At 37.6% G+C, this 23,565-nt stretch overlaps 1 protein-coding gene and 1 pseudogene across 1 annotated transcript; one reads left to right on the top strand and one right to left on the bottom strand.

Moving 5' to 3' along the window:
* Positions 1–906: 906 nt before the first annotated feature.
* Positions 907–14,573, bottom strand: LOC112921194 (glyceraldehyde-3-phosphate dehydrogenase-like; annotated as a pseudogene).
* LOC112921049 (dol-P-Glc:Glc(2)Man(9)GlcNAc(2)-PP-Dol alpha-1,2-glucosyltransferase) lies at positions 14,541–23,210 on the top strand. Its single transcript, XM_026000115.2, has 3 exons — positions 14,541–14,840; positions 16,481–16,678; positions 18,904–23,210. Exons 1-3 carry the CDS (start codon positions 14,658–14,660, stop codon positions 19,957–19,959), a joined length of 1,437 nt encoding a protein of 478 aa, XP_025855900.1. The 5' UTR covers positions 14,541–14,657; the 3' UTR covers positions 19,960–23,210.
* Positions 23,211–23,565: the final 355 nt, after the last annotated feature.

Below are 23,565 nucleotides of genomic sequence, written 5' to 3'. Positions count from 1 at the left end.
GAGAACGAATTAACTCTTAAAGAGCTGGTCACTTATCCTGGAACCTGGAGTTATGTTTATGTCCTTGCACAAAGTGATATATTAATGCATATGATGGGGATTCAAATAGCCTATGCTAAAAATGTATGTGTATATTTCTCTGTAGTTTTCTCTTGAAAATCAAATTTGAATGAAGTTCTCCAAATCTTAAAGGTTTTATATATCTTTACCTTTTCACATGCTGCTTTCTCTAAATAGCTCTCCTTCCTCCCTCACTCTTTTTTTCCTTTTTTTTTTTTTGGTATCTAACTAAATTTTATTGTATTTTTAAAAGATTTAATTTATTTATTCATGAGAAACATAGAGAGAGAAAGGCAGAGACACAGGCAGAGGGAGAAGCAGGCTCCATGTAGGGAGCCAGATGTGGGACTCGATCCCTAGTCTCCAGGATCACACCCTGGGCCAAAAGCAGCATTAAACCACTAAGCCACCCAGGCTGCCCATTTTATTGGTTTTTATTATAAGCCTGAGCATCTTTGGGAAGGTTTCTCTAATTCTAGGAATAAATGAATCTTGTTTATGAGTATTTTTGCAGGTGTATTAGTTTTCTTAAAAATTTGTCAAATATTTTTAATTTCTATAGTAATATATTAATCACCTGTTTTACTGATGACTATGTATCAAAGTCTTTAAGATTCATCTGAAGCTTTTTCTTCCCTTAACCAAATTCTACAAATGTACTTTCTTTAGCAATAAAATAAATAGTTAAGGCTCAGATTCTATGTTTTATACTCGCAGTAATTCACTGATTTAGTAAGCAAATACTGCAATGTTTTAGAATTTTCTTAATTAGCAGGTCAGCCTAAAACTTAGAAGAACATTAAAAAAGACCAAATATACAGTTATAAGCTCTCCTTGTAGTAATAGTCATTGGTCCAGTTTGGGTTGATACAATTTTCTGGGCTTAGAACGACTATTGTGTCTGTGAAAACCTAAAACACAAATAAAAAAATGTTATGCTGCATTTTACTATGCTACATTTTACTATTCTTCCAAAATATCAGGTCTTAAATAAAGAACATAGTACCTGCCTACCATTCTGAGAAAGGAGAAAGTGGTAATAGTCTCATGAGGTGGATTTTACATCGACTTTAACCCTTCTGGATATAAACAATTCACCATATATACATAATGTTTAAAGTTGCTCTAAGAGAGGGGCACCTGGCTGACTCAGTGGTTAAGCATCTGTCTTTGGCTCAGGTCCCAATCCCAGGGTCCTGGGATCGAGTCCCACATCAGGCTCCCACAGGGAGGCTGCTTCTTCCTCTGCCTAGGTCTCTGCCTCTCTCTCTCTGTGTCTCTCATGAAGAAACAAATAAAATCTTAAAAAAGAAAAAAAAACTTTAAAGTTGCTCAAAGAAAATAATTAAAGCTAAAATATATTCTTCAAAATAAATAAACTGAGTAAATTTGTGTTGCTGTGGCCTTGATTTAGTAACAAGGAATTTTTTAATCACTCATTTGCTCATCAAAGAAATATTATAATCTTGATGTACTATCCTTGGGTTCTAGTTTACTTCCTTATTTTAATAAGGCAGGATACATTTTTCATGAAATGTTACTTAAAATGGCATTATGATCAACAGACATTTATTAAATATTTACTGGAAGCACGTCAAGCACAAGACACGTTACTCACTCAAGCTCTACCATTTCACTTTCTAAAGCAAATTAGTACCAAAGTCTTGGACAAATGGTATTGCATATAGTAGGGCAAATGTCTTCATGGTGATTCTAGGACCCAATCTATTCACGTCTCCTCAAGTAACCCCAAGTGATCCTGTTTCTTTGTTTGTTTATGACTGGGTACAGTGTACTTTATTGATGTTACATTACAAGGTAGGGCTCCCTAGCTCCCCCCTCCCACTTTCTCCAGAAAGTCTGGGATAGAAACTGTGCAGGGGTCAGGAGATTCTCAGTGTGTTGGAGGATGAGTTGGAGCAAGGATTCCTCAGTAGCTTGGGGGGGAGGGGTTGTCTCTTTCTCCCTTGTTCTTACTGGGGCAGGTGGTCCAGGAACTTTTGGAGGCCATGTGGATCATAAGGTCTACCACTCCATTGCTGTAGCCAACTTTATAGTCATACCAGGAAATAAGCTTGCCAAAGTGGTCATTGACAGCAATGCCAGCCCCAACATCAAATGTAGAAGAGTGGATGTCACTGTTAAAGTTGTAGGAGATAATCTGGTTCTCAGCATAGCCCCGGATGCCCTTCAGATAATCCAATGTTTCCTTTGCCACCTTCTTGATGTCATCATATTTGGCAGCTTTCTCCAGAGTGCAGAGAAAATCTACAACTGACATTTTGGGGATAAGGACACAGAAAACGATGCCAGTGAGGCCCTGTTTAGCTTAAGGCTGACCTTGCTCATAATCTTGGCAGTGCCAGTAGAAGCAGGGATGAAATTTTGAGCAGTCTTATGGCCATAATGCCACATAATGTCTTATGGTCCCCAGAGGGGACCATCAGGGATCATTTAGTGATGGCATGTACTGTGGTCATGTGTCCCTCCACCATGCCAAATTTGCCATGGTTGACCTTGGCCAAAAAACCCAAGCACTTTGTAAGGTAGAAGGAATTTCTGAGAATCTTGAGGAAGTTGTCATACATCTCAGGTTCATGCGCATTCCAAACATGGGGGTATTAGTGGAAGGGGTGGAGATGATGGCTCTTTTCTTCCTTATCAAGTGATCACTAGCTTCTTCATGTTGGTGAAGACAACAGTGGACTCAACAGTATATTCACTACCAGGATTACCCCATTTGATGTAGGTAGGCTCTTGCTCCTGGGAGATGGAGATGAGATTTCTACTAATGACAAGCTTCCATGTTTCATTCTTGACTGAGCCACTGGGTAGAATCATACTGGAACATGTAGACTGTGAAGCTGCAGTCAGGGGTCACAGATAGAGACAATATCCACTCCGCCAGTGTCAAAAACATCCCTAATGACCGGAAGCCCAATGTAGTCAAATCAGTTTGTTGAATTTTCCCCATCATGTCTTAGGAACATGGTGGGCATTGCACAAGAAGGTGTGGATGCCTGCATAATGCAGAGGAACAAAGAACCCCAATCATGTTAACTACTTTTATCCTTCCCAAACAAAGGTGGGTGATATTATATCCTATGATATCTCTTAGTTTTCTTTTATTTATTTCAGCCATTTATTTATTCATTCATTCAATAATTATGGGGGGCTCCTGTGTGTTTGATACTATGCATACTAACATGTTATTTGTTATCAAATGTTTACATAAATAATTTTTCACTGATAAGTGATTTTGGCAAGATGATAAGTGCACTATATTAAGTAGCTTCACAGCAGTAACAACCTCAAGCAACATTTATTTATTTCTCATTCATAGTACATGTAAATATCTGTGAGTTGGCTACTGTTACTCAACTCTTTGTTCATTCCCATTTCAGAACTCAGGCTTAAGAAACAGTCCCTATTTAGGACCTGACATTCTTATGACGGAGAGAATAAAACAAGAAGCTAATTGGGCAGTGGCTTTAAATTCTTCTGCTTGATGTGATATATGGTTAATTCTCTTTATTCTTGGTAATTATGTTCCACTAAGTCATCATAAACACTGAATTAGCAAATACTGAACTATTGTTCTAAGGGGACCTTTGAGTCTCTGGTAGTAGCATTTTTGTCAGTCAAAATCCATCCTATTTGAGTTATATAAATGTGTCTGTTAAAATCCTTGTAAAAGAAGCCAATGTCATCATCATTGAAAACCTGCTCTTCCATATAACCTTCTCCTGTATGACACTTAGCAGATATTTTTAAAAATTCCATGCACATTTTCCTGCTCTGCAGAACCTACCTCACTTGCAAGTTCATTTTTCATGCTGTTTGACCTTTTGAAACAAATGATTCAGATAGCAGCTGATAGGGGTTTAATATTTTCCTGACCCTAGTTAATGTACCTTTCAACATGGAACCCTCAGTAAGAGAAAGTATTCCTACAGATCAACAAGCCTGGAGAAGGTCCTCAAATCTCCATTTCTTAGAAGCAACAGCCCTCCCTTTCTCAATGAGGAATACCCAGAGATTCCATGACCTAGTTAAGCTTCTTCTCTAATGCAGAAGGGTAGTTGAAGACTTAATGAATTGGTGAATTATTGGTGGTCTTAAATTATTTCCCAATAGATCCACTGTCCTATGGTAGCACATTTATAGAGCTCCAGCTGGGATGGAGGAAAGAATGTGTGTTTATGTTAACCTAGTTTGTAAATAATAGCTATTCTAAGTTGAAATAATACTGTTGGTATTCACAGGATAGATAGGCTTTTGAATACTGCCCTGATTATTTATTGCTAATATCACCATTACAAAACTGTTTTGACATCTTAATCTTAATAAGTAAGTTGGAAACTATTAGGTTTACTGGGGGCTTTGGCAAACTATAATCAGTGAGTCAAATCCTGCCTGTTACTTGTTTATGTACATAAATTTTTATTGGAATACAGCCATACTTTTGTGTTTATGTACGGTCTATGGGTGTTTTCACACTACAGAAGCAGAGTAAAGTAGTTGCAGCAGAGACCATATGGCCATAACACTGAAAATAGTTACTATCTAGATCTTTACAGAAAATGTCTGTCAACCTTGGCCTTATACTTATGGTAGATGTGTCAAGAAGAAAAAAAAAAAGACATTAGTAGTGGAATCATGAAGAAATAGTTTGGAAAAAGAATATCTTTCCACAGAAACTATATTTCCAGGCCTTCTTGCCTAGGTCAGTGGCATTGAATGAATGTAAGCTGATTATGAATTTGTGCAAGAAATTAGTGCAACCAGATTTATGATAATTAAATATTCTACATTACAGAAAGCATATGATATTTTAGGAAAGCTGTTGTTTACATCAGATTGGGAAATAATATGTTTGTGAATTGGTTAAACTGAATCGAAATATTTTGACCAACCTTTTAGCATATTAATTATCTTTGATTCAACTATTTGAGCTTGGCTAATTAGCATATGAAGAGACTCGTTTTGGTACCTATGAAGGATTAAACATAGAACTGTACATTGAAAAAGAGTGAATTTTATTGTGTATAAGTCATATCTCAATAAAACTAATTTCTTTCTTTTTTAAAGTTATTTTTAAAGGATCTTATACCTGTATAGATATTTTAAATTGTAGTAATTAATGTAAGTTTTATAAAATAGTTTTTTTTTTTTGACTGCTGGTATCATTGCTATTTAAGTTAAATGATTATAGGACCCATAGCATTCCACATTCAGAAGGAAGAATTCAGTTTCTCTCCACTTAAAAAAAAAATCTGTCTGAAGAGCTGGTTACAAGGTTTGCCAATTGTAGTTTAAGAGTATCACCACATCTGCTCAGGAATAAAGCAAACATGAGGGTTCTAGCCAGGATACCTACAAAACAGCAGAGGAGAAGACTTTTTCTATCTGCAAATAGATTGTATGGCTACTCTGGCCTCATTGGTGCTAGCACACAACCACCTTCCAAGGAATTTGGCCAATTTTGCTTTAACTGCAATGAACCATCTGATAGTGAGGCTGCAGAGGTGGAGAAACAGAACTGTTACCAGCCTCTCTCTACAAAGGTGGAGTGCCTATATTGCTGAGAGAAAACACAAAATTTGCCAATTTCCAAAAACTGCCTTCATTTAAGCTAAATTGATGAATAAATTTTCACTCACAGAGCACCGAATTCTTGAAAATAAAAGAAGGGCAAACTTTAGAGTGTTGAATACTGTATTAAATTATCTTGGCCAAATGGAAACACCACGCTTAGATATTCATTACATTACATTTCTAAGGTTACCAGGTTAAAAATTAGTCTCATTATGTATCTTCTGGACATACCACAAAGGTTTTTCATCTTTTTAATTTTGTTTTTTTGACTTAAATTTGCATTTATCACCATAGAGTGTTTCTCAAACTGTATATGAAAAGGAACCTCAATACAAAAAAATGGTGATGAATTATTAATACTGAAAATAATGAACTTGATAAACCACAAGTAGCCAATCTGGGTAGCATTCCTGTTAAGCAGATTTTGAGTGCTGATTGATAAGTACAGCTAAAACATTACTGGAATCAATCTGGAAAGGTAATAAATTGGTCCTGATTCTGCTGCAGTTTTCAGCACCCTCTAGTGGAGATAAGTTTTTGAAAAACCAATTCTTTAATATAGGGATGTATTTCAACCATTTTTGCACAGGTGTATCATCAGTCATCAAAACCTGGCAGTTACAGAAACTAAAGCTTTGAGACAGTAATAAACAGCATGCTATTATATTTATTGTGTTAAATCATTATAAATCCTTCAATATGATTTGCTGTCTCCGTGAGTAAAGAAATACAAATCAAAACAAGACGAAAAGGAAACTTAAAAAAGAGGGACCAGAGAACTGGAGCTATTCCTACAATGTCTCTGCTTTGTGCAGTGGAAATAAAGTCTAAATGAGGGTTTCTGCATTTAAATTTCATTAATGAAAATCCAGAGTATCTCTGTTCTCACTAAATTAATATCATACAAATAAAGAATACTCTTTTGAATGTATACCAAACTTGAAATTGGTACAGGGCACCAAATGATCAGCATAAGGGTGTTCCCATGTCTTCTAGCTCTGCCTCCAAAACCAAAAGGGAAATAAACAAACTGAAACCTTCCTCAATATTTCTTTTAAAAAAATGCTCCAGGATCTCTACTTAATTTTATTTTTATTATTTTTTTAAGATTTTATTTTGAAGCAATCTACACATCCAACATCAAGCTTGAACACACAACCTTGAGATCAAGAGTCACACTTTCCTCCAACTGAGCCAGCCAGGCACCCCAGAAAACCTCTTCAGTATTTCACATTGACTTGGATAAGTGTCTTTTCAGTAATAACAACGGCACAATGAATCTCAATCCAAATTCTGAAATTTTTTATAGTAAGGTCATATTACTATGTTCATTAAAACTGTAAAATTACAACTATAAAATTATTAATTTCGTATCTTTCTTTTAATTTTTCATTTTGGTTGATTTAAGGGTACTGTGATTTTATCAGTATAATAGCTCAATCAATCCACTTAATAATCAATTTGTGGTTTGCTTAAATTTTATATAGTGTAAGGACAAAAGCCTTTGTGAAGTTTCTTTACCCAGGAATGTTTCTCATTTAACTGGCAGCAATAGCTGTAGGACTATTCAGCTGCTCCTTTTGCATTTATCACAATGCAAAAAAAAAAATCCTTTTTACATAGAGATTTTTTTAAAAAGAAAAATTCGATGTGTTTGATTATGGCTATATATGATAGAAATATATTAAATTGTAAGCATTTAAATTTTCTTCTCCATCTGCTGACAAGGAAGGAATCTATGTTTTTTGGTGATGAGCTTTGTGTTTTTCAGCAGAATAAAGCCTGGAGATGAAGAACTGGATAAGCTAAATTCCTCTCTATGAGAAGAAAAAAAAAAAAAGATGAAAGAATACAAAGATCCCAGGGAGGTGACCAAACAGCAAGAGTGACCAGAAGAACAAAACTAATGTAGAGAATTCAGTGTTCTCAAACTCAGGTTCACCTAAGAATTTAAGAAAATAATAATTGATTTTTAAATGAGTGTTTTATAAGACATAGATTGCTTGGCTCTACTCCCAGAGTTCCTGTCTAAGTAAGTCTCAAGCATTGTTTAATAACTTGCATTTCTAACAGGTATCCGGGTGATGCTAATGCTGCTGGTCCAGAGACCACACCGTAAGAAGCACTATTATAAAGGATATGTAGGAAGTTTTGCTTTGGTTTGTATGGTACAGCTTTCCAACTGACCAGCCATCTTGTTTGTCTGGAATTGAAGGATTTCCTGGAACTTGCAAGGCCACAAATGGAAAGTCTTCCAACACCAAGAAGATTGGTCACCCTACATTCTACCTTCAAGATATTTCAGTGAAGAGTTAAAATACTGGCTAATGCATCTGTATAAGAAAATGTCGGTTTTTTTAAAAAATAATTCATTCATTGGTTAATTATAAAAATTATTTGGGAGGGGTCATGGGGGACTCAGCTGATTAAGCATCAGACTCTTGATTTTGGCTCAGGTCATGATCTCAGGGTCGTGAGATCGAGCCCCACATGGAGCTCCATGCTGGGTGTGAAGTCTGCTTAAGATTCTCTCTCTCTCTCTCTCTCTCTCTTCTCTGCCCCTCCCTCCTACTTGTGCATTCTCTCTTTCAAAAAATAATACAATTATTTTTTTCATTAATATGTTGAAATTGACTTCAATGCTGGATTTGTCCACAGCAACTTCTTGCTAGGCATACCTCCGAAAGCAAGGGAAAGAAAAGCAAAAATTAACTGCTGAGACTTCATCAAAATAAAAAGCTTTTGCACAACAAAGGAAACAGTCGATAAAACCAAAAGACAACTTACAGAGTGGGAGAAGATATTTGCAAATGTCTAGTAGTTAAAGGGCTAGTATCCAAGATCTATAAAAAACTTATCAAACTCAACACCCCCAAAACAAATTATCCAGTTAAGAAATGGGCACAAGATATGAACAGACATGTCTCCAAGGAAGACATATAGATGGCTAACAGGCACATGAAAAGATACACAATATCACTCATCATCAAGGAAAGACAAACCAAAACCACAATGAGATACCATCTCACACCAGTCAGAATGGCTAAAATTAGCAAGTCAGGAAACAACAAATATTGGCAAGGACATAGAGAAAGGGGAACCTCCTTACACTGTTGGTGGGAGTGCAAGCTAGTACAGCTACTCTGGAAAACAGTATGGAAGTTCCTCAAAAAGCTAAAAATAGACCCAGCAATTGCACTACTAGGTATTTACTCAAAGGATACAAATATTGTGATCGGAAGGGGCACTTGCACCCCAATGCTTATAGCAGCAATGTCCACAATAGCTAAACTATGGGAAGAGCCCAGATGTCCACTGACAGATGAATGGTTAAAGTAGATGTCACACACACACACACACACACACATACACGAATACTAGTCAGTTATCAAAAATGATTAAATCTTACCATTTGAAATGATGTGGATGGGATGAGGGTGGGGTATTATGCTAAGTGAAATAAGTCAATTTGGGAAAGATAATTCATATGGTTTCACTCATATGTGCAATTTAAGAAATGGAACAAAGGATCATAGGGGAATGATGGGAAAAATAAATTAAGATGAAATCAGAGAGGGGGGCAAGCCTTAAGAGACTATTAACTATAGGAAACAAACTGAGGGTTGCTGGAGGGGTGTGGGGTGGGAGGATGGGGTAACTGGGTTATGGGCATTAAGGAAAATACTTGATTTAATGAGCACTGAGTGTTATATGCAACTGATGAATAACTGAACTCTACATTTGAAACTAATTATGCACTATATGTTAATTAGCTGAATTTAAATAAAATATGATAATAAAAAAAGCTTGAGCTGCTTTTTGAATGTCATCATCTATAATCCTGATCTAAGGCGCAGTATCCTGCTATGGCTAGAACTGTCACCTAGAACTGAGTAAGCCATCTCATGACTTTGAGTGGTCAGTGTTTTGGTTCAGCAGCAAGTGAAAAGCATTCAGTTAGAGAAAGAATCATACTTGGACTATCACTTCAAAGTAAGAAGGTACTTAGACAAATTTTTCAATTTTTAGAATTACAATCTAGGGAAATTCAGTGCTTGGGAATAAGTGTTCCACACAAAGTTCATACATAAAATACCATATGAGTTCATCAAATCAGGAATATCAGAATTGATCAGGATGGGCTAAGTTTTATGGCAGTAATAAATGCAAAATCCGAATGGCTTAAACAAAAAAAAAAGTTTATTTCTTGTGCACATTACTTATCCTTAGAACTCCAACAGAAATTGCTCTTTTTTTTCCTTTTTATAACATAATTCAAGTGAACAGCACAAAATAGAGAATTTGATTGATGTGCAACGTTGATGGAATTTACCCATTCTAGGGATAACGCTTTTCCACAAAATAAATATCTTTGGGAAATTAGGGTGAAATCCTGAACAGAGAATATAAGGTGATTATGAATGGTGATCCAGTTTTTAAAGATAAGCCTAATAAAATATAACTTACTTCATCAAAATCCCCAGAGATAGCTATTTTATTAGGTCTTGATTTAGTGGCAGACCTTGGAAAAGCATTTATAGTTTACTGGAGATGTGGTAATTCCAAAGTGATAAGTGACAAAACTTCATCATTTTGCAGACAGTAAAAATAATTCACCAACAAACTAGTGGAGCATTTTGTCAAGACCTCTATTGGATGAATAGGATTTCTTAGCATTCATGTTTTGCACTGATGGTTTCCAAATCTGAAAATTATTATTCAGTGGTTTGAGATGGTACCTCGGAATCTAATTTGTCTTACAAAGCTCTCCAGCAGATTTTAATACAATTACTCTGCAATGTGGACATCTAAAAAAAATGATACCTGTTTCTTGCAATTTGATAGAAACATAAAGGGGTAGAATGTAAATATAAGGTTACTGGGACTAACAAAACATTCATTTCAGTGTAAGCTGAATATTGTTTTAAACCATAAGGGGCAGTCCGGGTGGCTCAGTGGTTTAGCGACGCCTTCGGCCCAGGGCCTGATCCTGGAGATCCCAGGATCGAGTCCCATGTCAGGCTCCCTTCATGGAGTCTGCCTTTCTCTCTCTCTCTGTCTCTCTTTCTGTGTCTCATGAATAAATAAATAAAATCTTAAAAAAAAAATAAACCATAAGGCTATGGGGTTATTTTATTACTCTTGAGCTGATATTCTAATTTCTACTCATGCCTCTGCCACTAATTTCCTATGTGATTTCAGGTGAATCATTTATTTTAACCTCAGATTCTTTTGAGAAATGAAATCAAGTAGATTATTAAGGAAGATACCTAGTAGTTCTAAAACCCCATATTTCCTTGAAACCTTCCAAATACCTTAAAAGGATGTGTGAGATATATATATATATATATATATATATATATATATATATATATATATATCCCCCCACTGCCAGTGCATGTATTTTTAAAAATATAGATCTCTAAATACTTGATATATTTGGGATACTCTACAGTGCCAGTTAATAGCTACAAACATTGTTTTCCTCAGGTATTTCTAGATGCTGTCGAAATCTATTGGGAATTTTTATTGTTACAAAAATTTTTCTCAATTGTGAAAAATTAAAATCAGTTTTCTAACCTTTAGAAAGGAAAGAAAATGAAGAATCGCTTCACTGTAATACAGCATGAAAATAGGTATTTGTTTGCTATGTCATGAGTGTGTTTCTTAAATGAAACAGAACCAATTTCATCTGATTTTTAGAACAGATGATTAAAATCAAGTTCTTTTCAGGCCAGCCAAAAAACTTTAAGGAATAATCCAGTTTTGTACAACTCAGCCATGTATGTACATAATAGAGCAGGCTCATGTTTAACTATATATATGTGTGTGTGTATATATAGTTACATATATATAGTCAGATGTATATATGAGTCAGATGTATAGTATAAGCTGTTACTGAGAATTATTATGGAAAAAAATGTGCAGCATAAATCTCTGGCCTTATTCTACTACCTTCAAAAATTGCCCACTATTTCTGGATAAGATCAATGGACTGCAGGGTATTATTGGGAAGTGAGGTTTAAGACATGCTAGCCCAAAATATGATAACTTGGCATATTGAATATTTGAAGCCTAAGGAATTTGAGAAATGGCATGTGCGGGAAGCATTTTCTGGTCTTCCAATGAAGTAGATCATAAAATCTAGGGAGGACTTTCTGACCTGAAGCAGGTCATAAAAGCTTCACATGAGAGGTGCCCTTCTGATACCCACAAGAAAGTATCCTTATTTTTGAAGTTGAAGGAACACAGAGAAATTTGAATGAACAGGGCTTGCTAAGTTTCCGCCAGTTTACTACACTTACCTCACACCTTTTGTCTTACCATATCCTTTCACTACTTTCCACTCATCAAACTTAGTACAAAAAATACTCTAGTTGAACTTTCTCTTCAGGTTTTTGCTTCCATATGAAGGCTCCTATGTCATGTAAAATTAATATTAAATAAATGTGTATGCTTTTTCTCTCTAATTTCTTTTGTTACTGAGCTCTGAGTTGAAAACTTAGAAGAGTAGAGGGAAAAGATCTTCTTCCCCCCCTATACTGTATACATCACAGTTAGTTAGTCATGGGATCTGGGGCTATTACATAGACCATATCAACTTTTTGAAGACTGGATCATCTGGACATGATCTCAAATTAGGTAAGTACACCATGTACTCAATACTAAAATGGGAGGTAGTAGGGAAAACAAACCTAAGCATCACATCAAAGCAGGATCCTGACTTGATTTTATTCCAGTGGTTTAAATATGTTCCCATCTTAGCCCTTCCTTATTCACCTTGTGCTCCTCTTATTAATGAGGAAATGGCAGAAACTGAATAGGCATGCAGTTTAATTTGTTTAAATTGTGTGAATTAGCTTTGACCCAGAGAAAGAGCTGAACTGAGAACCCTGAGGTTTGTAACACTAAACAAATCCTGACTCTTTTCTGATGCATTTCTCCCGAAGATAACCTGAGATTAATTCAAGAGGTTATTTTTCTGCAAAACACTGCCAACTATGCTCAAAGCAAAATTACAAGATGTAATTTACTTGAGCATTCTTCAAATACTCTCTCACCTCCTGCCCCTAACTCCTAATACAAGAAATGTGTGACATCTACACAACCTGTAACAGTCCACCAGTGTAAGTGCTTAGTATGTAAAAGTCATTTGCAGTATTACAGGATGTGTCCCCTCAGTGCCCCGGGGTTCTTGATCACCCTTCTTGGAAGAATGAAGAGGTAGACCAGATAAAGAGTGGTGGGCAGTAAAGCAAAGTTCATTGAGCAATAGTATAAAGCTCCCCAAGAGGGACCACCTCCCCAGGGTCATCTTCCAAGTTTCTAAGTTTAGGGGTTTTTAGGAGCTCTTTGGCAGAACTTTCTTAAGCCATCAGGGTGTTCTAAGTTGTGCCCATCAGGGGTTTGGTCAGGATCTGTCTACCCATTAGGTTAACGTCTTCGTGTTGAAGGTCTTTTTTTTTTCTTCTTCTTTTCTTTTGCTGACATTTGGGGGCTTAAACCTTCAAGGTCCCTTGCCCGTGATATTAACAAATGTTTTGTGGTTAACTGTCTTATTCTAGGATGTTTTGCAGAAGTCATTTCTGCCAAGGCTGCAAACCAAAATGTTAGCGTGGTCCTCTCCAAGCTGCAAAACAGGATGTTGGTGCCGTTTTGTTTTTTGGTTTTGTTTTTTGTTTTTTTTTAAAGCTGTCCTGACTCCGTATTTTCTCGGCCCTGATTTCCTAACTGTCCAACTAATTCCTAAGCGGCGGGGCTACCAATACAAGTGGTGCATAGTGCCAGTGCTTATCTGAAAATGAAGATAAAATACTGCGATAGAGATGTTAACAAGCACAATCAAACTTGTAGGCATAGAGCCCGCCTTCCTCTTACCTAAAACGACCCAAATCCTGAGATGATTGCTTTCCCCAACCCCTGTAGAGTACTTCAATCCAGTTATCCGAGTGCACTACGAATGCCGATGTCACTAAATCCCCTTTGAGAGTACCCACATTCTGCAAGAGTCTTTTTTTTTTTTTTAAATATTTCATTTATTTATTCATCAGAGACATATAGAGAGAGGCAGAGGGAGAAGCAGGCCCCATGCAAGGAGCTGGACGTGGGACTCGATCCCGGGTCTCCAGGGTCACGCCCTGGGCCCAAGGCAGGCGCTCAACCGCTGAGCCACCCGGGCTGCCCTGAAAGAGTTCCTTTTTAACCTTAAAACAAACAAACAAACAAACAAACAAACAAAAAAAAAAAAACCTTGTAATTCGTGAGGTTCACTCAGCAGGATCTTCACGTTTTAACCGGAAAGTATTAATCTTAGCTTCCATAACCAGCGTTCCCCTCCCACCCGCCAAAGTTGAGGATATCAAATACTCTGCCATCGCAGATTGCAATTCAGATCACAGGACAAAAAAAAAAAAGAAAAATGGGGAGGAAACGGGCAAATTCTGAAAAGCTTCGGGGATATCAAATACTCTGCCATCGCAGATTGCAATTCAGATCACAGGACAAAAAAAAAAAAAAAAAAAAAAAAAAAATATGGGGAGGAAACGGGCAAATTCTGAAAAGCAAACGCGGGGGAGGGCCGCCACCTCCTGGTCAGGAAGTGGAAACGAGCTGGAAAAAAAAACCCCACCGGGAAGCTGCGGGCTGGAAGCACTAGCCGCGAATGTGCGGCGCGCGTGGACCCCCGAGGCCCGCCCCTCCTGGTGGCTCTGTCCACTCCGGGGCCTCCGCGCAGCGTGATTGACAGGCCAGCAGCCCGGTCCGTCACCTAAACTCGTCACTCCGGAAACAGTGACCGGATTCCTCCGGAAGTTCGCTGGGGGGGGCCGGGAGGGGGAAGGTCCGCGCTCTCCCAGCATCCTTTGCTTTCCGGCTATGCTCAGTCCTGTCCGGCCAGTCCCGCCTTGCGCGCCCATTTCGAGCCCGAGTTTCCAGCTCGGCTCTGCGGGCTCGGGGAAGCCCGAGCAGGTTTTCCGGGGCGCGGTTCTGGCGCGGTGGCTATGGGGACGGGCATGGCGCAGCTCGAGGGCTACTACTTTTCGGCTGCCCTGAGCTGCACCTTCCTGGTGTCCTGTCTCCTCTTCTCCGCCTTCAGCCGCGCGCTGCGAGAGCCCTACATGGACGAGATCTTCCACCTGCCGCAGGCGCAGCGCTACTGCGAGGGCCACTTCTCCCTCTCGCAGGTGGGGCCCCCGACCCGTCCCCACCCAGCACTTCTTCCTCCCACCCTTGTCCTTTGGTCCCTCCGCTCTAGCCTTTCAGCTTGGAAATACGAAGGGAAGTGGGTAATCGGTTCGTTCCTGTGCCTGCCCATCTAAGGAGCGAATGGGAGCACACCTGTGCCCCAGGAGGTCCTGTTCCGGGGGACGGACTCCCGGGAAACGATCTGCTTTACCGCAAGGTACAACCCAGGTACCCAGTCGGTTTCCCGGTTCTCGGTAGGCGATGCGAGAGTAACCGCCCCGCCCCCAGGTTTCCGTGCCCGGGCCCCAGGCGAGAGGCACCGGGCCACCGCTTGGAAATGTCAGAAAGCATCGCTGGAGTGCCCCGGTCAAGGGCCTCAGGGTCTATTTCGGGGGGGGGGGGGGGGGGGGCTTAGTTAATGGAAGGTGCTTAGAACAATGCCCACTAGAACAGTACGGGCTCAGTAGTAATTATAATAATTATTTTTAACTCAAATGATTTCAGTAGTGCAAATTGTGAGAGGGAGATAGATGGGAGATGTTAGGAGGACATGCAGCCATCAAGGAGTGGCAAGTGACGTTAACTCCGTCCTGGGCGTTTACAGGGACTTTTTCTCATAATTGGATATTTTTATTTTTATTTTATTTTATTTTTTAAAAAATTTTATTTATTCATGAGAGACACACACACACACACACAGAGAGAGAGAGGCAGAGACACAGGCAGAGGGAGAAGCAGGCTCCACGCACCGGGAGCCCGACGTGGGATTCGATCCCGGGTCTTCAGGATCGCGCCCTGGGCCAAAGGCAGGCGCCAAACCGCTGCGCCACCCAGGGATCCCCTCTTAATTGGATAGACTGGGACCCGGGGAAACGGCATCATGTTTGAATATATCATTGGCTACGGAAATGTAAGAGATCAAAAAATAAAGCAGATGTACTAGTATCACCTGTACTCGTCCGGGAAGGCGATGTCGAATCGTGGTGAGAAGTATAAAGTCTGTAGTTGAAGGCCTGATTTTAGACCTTTGCGTGTTTAGGAGGACCTGCGAGCCAGGGAATTAATTTTGATTAAATTCTGGTTACCCATTTGCGAACGACTGTTCTAACAGGATGTCCCGTAGGACGTTTTGCGGGGTTAAGTACAGAGGATTCGCGTGATTCTTGGCTCAGTAGAGGTTACCTATCATCATAGAACCTGTGATTTGATCGCTCTGACTGCTTCTTTCTCAAAATAAAATAAAATAAAATAAAATAAAATCTTCTTTTTCTCCAAAACCATCAGAGTTCCAGCCAGTATTTCCCAACAGTCTAAAACTGGGACGTTTGGGGGAGTTTAGTCTCCAAAATACAGGGTCTGGGAAGGGTAGGTGTTGGAAACGAAGACGGAGGATTGTTGTCTACTGGCTCCAGCTGCCTCTGCAACAAAACAGGTACAGAGCCGAAATGGACGCAGAACTTTTCTTTAGAGGAGACCTTTGATGTGCTGAGTACTTCTCCAACCACCGTGTAGCAGAATAACGCCCCCAAAATGTCTGGTTGTTGGTAGAGGTGTTTTCGAACTTGACCCCCTTGTGGGGCATGTCTGTATTTCATCTTGCTCTTGCTTCATTGTTGGCCTTTCCTTTTTTTTTTTTAAGTGGGATCCCATGATTACGACGCTACCTGGCCTATATCTGCTGTCAGTTGGAGTGGTCAAACCCGCCAGCTGGATCTTTGGATGGTCTGAACACGTTGTCTGCTCCATCGGAATGCTCAGATTTGTCAATCTTCTCTTCAGTGTAGGCAACTTCTATTTACTGTATTTGCTTTTCCGCAAGGTACAACCCAGGCACAAGGTATGTTTCCAAAATAATTTATTGCAAGTTTATACATAGTCAGGTCCACAATTTTGACAGTTTGGTTTTATGAGATCTGGTGAAAAGTTTCTTCGACATTTAGCGTGTGTATATATTTTTTTAAGATAAAAAAGCAAGCCCCACTTGACGGGATGAGCACTGGGTGTTATTCTATATGTTGGCAAATTGAACATCAATGAAAAATGAATTTGAATTTATATATATATATATATATAAAAAAGCAAGCCCCTCACCACCCCCCATTTTAGGAGGAATTTGTATTTAAATACTTGAATGACTTATTTATTTGTAAAAACCTAAAAGAAATATTTGAAAATCAGACGAGTTCAGTAAATGTTTATTGTGCTTATTACATGTGCTAAGTACTGAGACTACAGAAATAAATAAGGCTTTTTTTTTTTTTTTAACCAAACTTTTATTTTCATTAGGGAAGACAGAAATACCTATATTTAACCCAGGAATTTTGAGGTGGCTTGCCCAGCTATGAATTCTGTCCATTTACAAGTTGTGTTACTTTCAGCAGGTTACTCTTAGTGACTCCATATCTTCATCTGTTTTTTGTTTTTGTTTTTTAAGATTTTATTTATTTATTCATGATAGACACAGAGAGAGACAGGCAGAGGGAGAAGCAGGCTCCATGAAGGGAGCCCGACATGGGACTCGATCCCAGGTGTCCAGAATCACATCCTGGGCTAAAGGCGGCGCTAAACCACTGACCCACCCGGGCTGCCCCATATCTTCATCTGTTAAATGGAAATAATACAGATCTGTATCATAGGACTGTACAGGAGCTTAATAAATGGAAGGTGCTTAGAACAATGCCCACTAGAACAGTAAGGACTCAATAAATAGTAATTATAATAATTATTTTTAACTCAAATGATCTCAATAGTGTAAATTGTGAGAGGGAGATAGACGTAAATGTTACGAGGACAGAGAAGGAGTAGAGGAGCACTTATTTTGCAGCCTGACTGACAGGAAGATGTATAGGTGTCATTGGGTAAGACTTCGCAGAAAAGATGGTCCCTGACCTGAATCTTGATGAACAGACAGGTCTGTAGGGTGGGAAATGAATCCTGACAGGAGAAAAAGCATAAACAAAGGTAGAAAAGAGTTGAGCAACAAGATGCAGAGGGAATTTCTATTTGGGATCACAGGATTATAAAGTATAAGGATGTGAGGCTGGACAAGTAGATAGAGGTGAAGTCATGAATGTCCTTATGTGTCATGGAAAGGATTTTGGACTTTATCTAGTCAGTGTTGGACAGCCTTATAGTTTTTTTAAATTATTTTTATTTTATTTTTATTTTTTAAGATTATTTATTTATTTATTTATGAGAGACACAGAGAGAGAGAGAGAGAGGCAGAGACACAGGCAGAGGGAGAAGCAGGCTCCACGCAGCGAGCCCGACATGGGACTCGATCCTGGGTCCCCAGGGTCAGGCCCTGGCTGAAGGCCCGCTAAACCGTTGAGCCACCCGGGCTGCCGAGCCTTATAGTTTTAACCAAGAGAGTGGCATGGTTTGATTTGGTGATTTAGATTAAATGAAGGATAAAATTTCAGAAGGTAAGAATGCTTTCGAAATCTGAAATAGTCAGTGAGAAACGCCAAAATAAGATATTTAACTTTAGACTGGGCCCACTGTTTTCAGGAAGAACCCAGTAAGTTCATCATGAAACAGTAAGATCATTGGGTATAGTATATATGGGTAGTATAAATGCTATAAACATAGTTATATTTTCTCTAAAGTAGAGTTTTCAAGGGGTTGTCTTTAAAAGGAATTGATGATGGTTAAATAAATGCTGATTGGAGGCCCTAAGACTTAAGTTCAAGGAAGTGAAACCATGTGCCCTGTGTGCCATTCATCAACATGTTCCTTACAGAATTTAGTTCAGTGTCTTTCACACGATAACTCCCTTAACTCTATTTGCTGAATAACTCAAAGTATTTCAGGACATAGAGGCTTTGACGTAAACATGTATTGTCTTCATGGCTTCCAAACTGATAGATACAACTAAAAGGGACCAGAAAGTGTCCTTAAAATGTATATTGTATTTTTGCAAAGCTAGAAATAAGATTAATATTGGATAATTTTACTTAAGATTCAGACAGTTTTTGTTTTTTTAATAAATCTCTCTTAGCAGAAATGGCATAGTTATTTTATCATGAAAATAATTTTACATGTGTTTTCTCTTCCCCTTAGGCTTCCTCAAGTGTCCAGAGAATCTTGTCAACATTAACATTAGCAGTATTTCCCACACTCTATTTTTTTAACTTCCTTTATTATACAGAAGCAGGATCCATGTTTTTTACTCTTTTTGCCTATTTGATGTGTCTTTATGGAAATCATAAAACTTCAGCTTTGCTTGGATTTTGTGGCTTCATGTTTCGTCAAACTAATATCATCTGGGCTGTCTTCTGCGCAGGAAACGTCATTGCACAAAAACTAACTGAAGCCTGGAAAACTGAGCTACAAAAGAAAAAGGAAGAGAGGCTTCCCCCTATTAAAGGACCATTTTCAGAGTTCAGGAAAATTCTTCAGTTTCTTTTGGTTTATTCCATGTCCTTTAAGAACTTGAGTATGCTTTTCCTTTTGACTTGGCCCTACATCCTTCTAGTGTTTCTATTTTGTGTTTTTGTAGTTGTTAATGGTGGGATTGTTATTGGCGATCGAAGTAGTCATGAAGCCTGTCTACATTTTCCTCAACTCTTCTACTTTTTCTCTTTTACTCTCTTTTTTTCCTTTCCTCACCTACTGTCTCCTAGCAAAATTCGGGCTTTTCTTTCCTTAGTTTGGAAACGTAGAATTCAGTTTTTTGTGATTACCTTGGTCTCTCTTTTTTTAGTTTGGAAATTTACTTATGCTCATAAATACTTGCTTGCAGATAATAGACATTATACATTCTATGTATGGAAAAGAGTTTTTCAGAGGTACGAAATTGTGAAATACTTGTTAGTTCCAGTATATATATTTGCTGGCTGGAGTATAGCTGACTCTCTGAAATCAAAGTCGATTTTCTGGAATTTAATGTTTTTTATTTGCTTGTTTACTGTTACAGTACCTCAGAAACTGCTAGAATTTCGTTACTTCATTTTACCTTATGTTATTTATAGGCTTAACATACCTCTGCCACCTATATCTAGACTTGTTTGTGAACTGGGTTGCTATGCAGTTGTCAATTTCCTAACTTTTTATATCTTCTTAAACAAGACTTTTCAGTGGCCAAATAGTCAGGACATCCAGAGGTTTATGTGGTAACATCAGAGATACCTTGAATCCTAAAAATAGACTTCTTATTTAGACTATCTCCACAATGAACAACTGAACAGGTAAAAATTACGGACTTTCTTTTAGGCACGGTGGTGATCCACAGATCACGTCAGATTTTTTGTGTTTTAAGCATCAGATATATGTGTTTTAAACATATATAATAAATCCAAGGAAGTGGTTAAGAACTGAGAAGAGTTTAAGACTTGCTCCATAAGCCTGAATAATGGAAAATGAAATTGTTTACAGTTATTTCATGATACCCCTTTGATACTACTGGCCATACAGAATGCTGGGAAACATTTTACAGGTCCAAGTTTAAGAAAACTGAGCTTTTTGGTACTGAAACTTATTTATTAATTGTCTTTAGAAAGCAGTAGCAGGCAAAGTATTTGAAAAAATTTGCAAATCATCAGGTAATATTCTCGATTGAAAAGTTACTTAACATTTCAGTAAATATAATTTTAATCATAAGACAAAATAAGCTCACAGATAGCAAATGTTAAAAATTAGAGGCTCATCTAGATTTATCTTGTAATTAAGTTGTTGATTTTTGTTAAAAGTCTAGAAATGCTCAAGCCCTTTCACTAATTCTTTATTTTTATTTTATTTATTTAATTTTAATTTTTTTTTTTTTTTTTAAGAGAGAGAGAGAGAGCATGTGAGTGGAGGGGGAGGAGGGGGGAAGGCAGGGGAAAGGAAAAGAGAATTTTAAGCAGACTCCACCCCTAGCGCAGAGCTCAACATGGGGCTTAGTCTCACAACCCTGAGATGATTAAACTGAAATCAAGAATTGGGTGCTTAACTGACCGAGCCACCCAGAGGTCCTACTAATTTTTTTTTAATATTATTTAAGTAATCTATATACCTAAAGTAGGGCTCGAACTCATGACCCCAACATCAAAAAGTGGCACACTCAACTGACTGAGCCAGCCAAGTGCCCCCTTTTGATTAATTCTTGGTATGAAATGTGTGATGGCCAAAGATAAATTGTGTCAGTCATAGTACCTTTTAAAAGAGATTTTCTGTCTGAAATACATTACTGTTTTAGTTTTTTTATGGCTGCCGTAACAGATAACCACACACTTGGTAGCTTAAAAGAATGTCTCATAGCCCTTGAGGCTAGAAGTCTAAAATTAAAGTGTTGGCAAGGCTGGTTACTTATGGAGGCTTTGAGGGAGAATCTTAACTGCTGGTGGCTGTGTGCAGTCCTTGCTGTTCCTTGGTTTACAGTGCGGCACTCCAATCTCTGCCTCTGTCTTCACATGGTCTTCTTTCTCTTATAAGGACAATGTCATTGGGTTAGGGTTTATACTAATCCAGGAGGGTCTCACGTGGAGATCTTTAATTAAATCTACAAAGACCCTTTTACCAAATGAGGGCACATTTACAGGTTCTGGGTAGACATCTTTTTGTGGGATACCTTTCACCCACTGAAGTTACCAAAGGATATTTTAGGATAAACCTCTTAAATTTTGTAGGAAATAATTTTTTTGCTGAGATATTTTAAATAAAAATATATCTTTACTGAAAGGTAAATTTACATAATACTACATAATTACAGAAGAAAAGGCAATTGGTATTTGATTCCATTATCCAAAATAGTTAGAATTGAAAGGAAGTTTAGAAATCATTTGATCTAGTTTTCTTTTGTAGATTAGGAAGCAACTGCTCAGATAGGGTGTTTTTATGTGTCTTTGGATTCCGTGTCTACTGTTTCATGTATGCGTTGTGCGTCATTCCATTGCAGAAAAGTATTATTTGGACATGTTAACTTTGACATGCAAAAACTTAGAACTGTGAATAAATTTATCTTTTAATCTCACTTACATTTGTAAACTTAAAAATAACTGTGAAAAAATTACTTTGTCTTCAGTGTTGGATTGTGCTTTCTCTGGGTTTTAAACAGTGGATAGATTTGGAAAATATCCTGCATTTGCAAATATAAAATTGTGCAGGTGAAAATTATAGGTATAGTCTTGAGTAATAAGTACAGGACAGTCTTGTACTCTGTTCAGTAGTTAGAAAGTAGGTTGACTCTCAAGTTGTAACTGATCGTTGACAGATATTTTTACTTTTTTTTTTCCTTTGGTAATTAGATAAGAAACAAAGAAATTATTATTTTGTAATGGAGCTCTGAGTTTCAGGAAGTCAAAATACATAACTTCTTGACCTGATATTATTAATACAAGGCGTTTGTGGTTAGGAATATTTCTGAGAAGCAAAACCTTCCTCTCTAATCCATTCTGGCAAACATGAGGAAACCATTCCACTCCATGGGGGAATCATTGTTCCAGTTCATTTGTAACTGTTGAATTCTTGCTATTTTAAGAGTGTTTGGAGGAAATCCACACTCAGAGGGAAACAGGTTAATCTTCCATGTTTTCTATAAAGTATATAAAATACAACACAACATTTTAGAAAAGAATACTGTGAATTAAATGGTGCTGTGGAGCATAGCTTTTAGAAACATCCTAAGTTGCATTTGTGGTTTGAATATTTTTCAAGAATTAAGTACATACTTTTGACATGAGTCTTTAAAAAATTAAATATAATTGAATCTCTTGATTAAAAGATGATTATTAAAAAGTATTGATAAGTTGGAGAGCTGTGGAGCCTAGCAATTATTGTTAAAGTCTTTTAAGTAGAATAATTTTTAAAAATATCATAAAAAGATTTAGTCCATAAATTTTTAAGCCTTGTAATAAACTTTTTGAACTTTTTCTACCTTATATGAAATTCCATTGATAAAAAGTATTTCCTTTATATGGCATTTGTAAGCTTGCAGTGTGCTATGTGTTTCCTCATGTATTATTTATGTTTTCTTTTAGTGGATACCAGAAATCTTTTTATGTATCTGAGTGTGTTTTTAAATTATTTGGGAATACAATGTTCCTGAGCTTAAACATAGAATGTCATTTTGGTAAGAGAAATTATGTTAGCTGTCTGGCCTCTTCCTCCTCTTAAAGCTATTTCTGGAACATGCTTAGTCTTTCATGAGGTACATTTATATAAGTAGCTTAATGCAGTTTATTTCTATTAGATAAATAGCTTAATGTCATGTATTTCTAGTTTGAATTTAACTGCCACTGTGCTTGACATTTTCTTTTTCTTTGTAATTGAAGACAGGAGAGGAGAGGACAAGGGATCCATCCTCATTTTTATTATGCCCCCAAAATAGTGGACAGTTATTTTTGGTAAACATTTAAGTGAAATGTGATATAAAAAAGAATTCATGTTAATTAGGCTGGAGAGCATTTATTTTCTTTGAGGCAACTAGAATTTCCTTAAGTGAAACAAGAAAGAAGTATAATGCAAATAAAATGAGAAAGCTTTTTTGAATGGAAATTTGAATATGACTTAGGAACCATGGGCTTGTAGAAAAAGCATTTAACATGAAAGTTAGGATTTCTGTATTTGTGGTGTTAGATTCAATAAAGCCACTTTGTGGTTTAATCTTTTCTCCTCACTTCAAATGAGAACAGTATTTGTCTTGACTGTCGTTATTTTAGCCTGACATGTGTCTAGCCTTATTTCAAAAATAATTCAGCCCCTGTCATATATCCATAAAGTTCGTAAATATATAGTAAATGTCAA

This window comes from Vulpes vulpes, chromosome 8, assembly GCF_048418805.1.
Source record: "Vulpes vulpes isolate BD-2025 chromosome 8, VulVul3, whole genome shotgun sequence".
NCBI lineage: Eukaryota > Metazoa > Chordata > Mammalia > Carnivora > Canidae > Vulpes > Vulpes vulpes.
The sequence above is the reverse complement of the archived record's forward strand: the minus strand, read 5'-3'. Positions and strand labels throughout refer to the sequence as shown.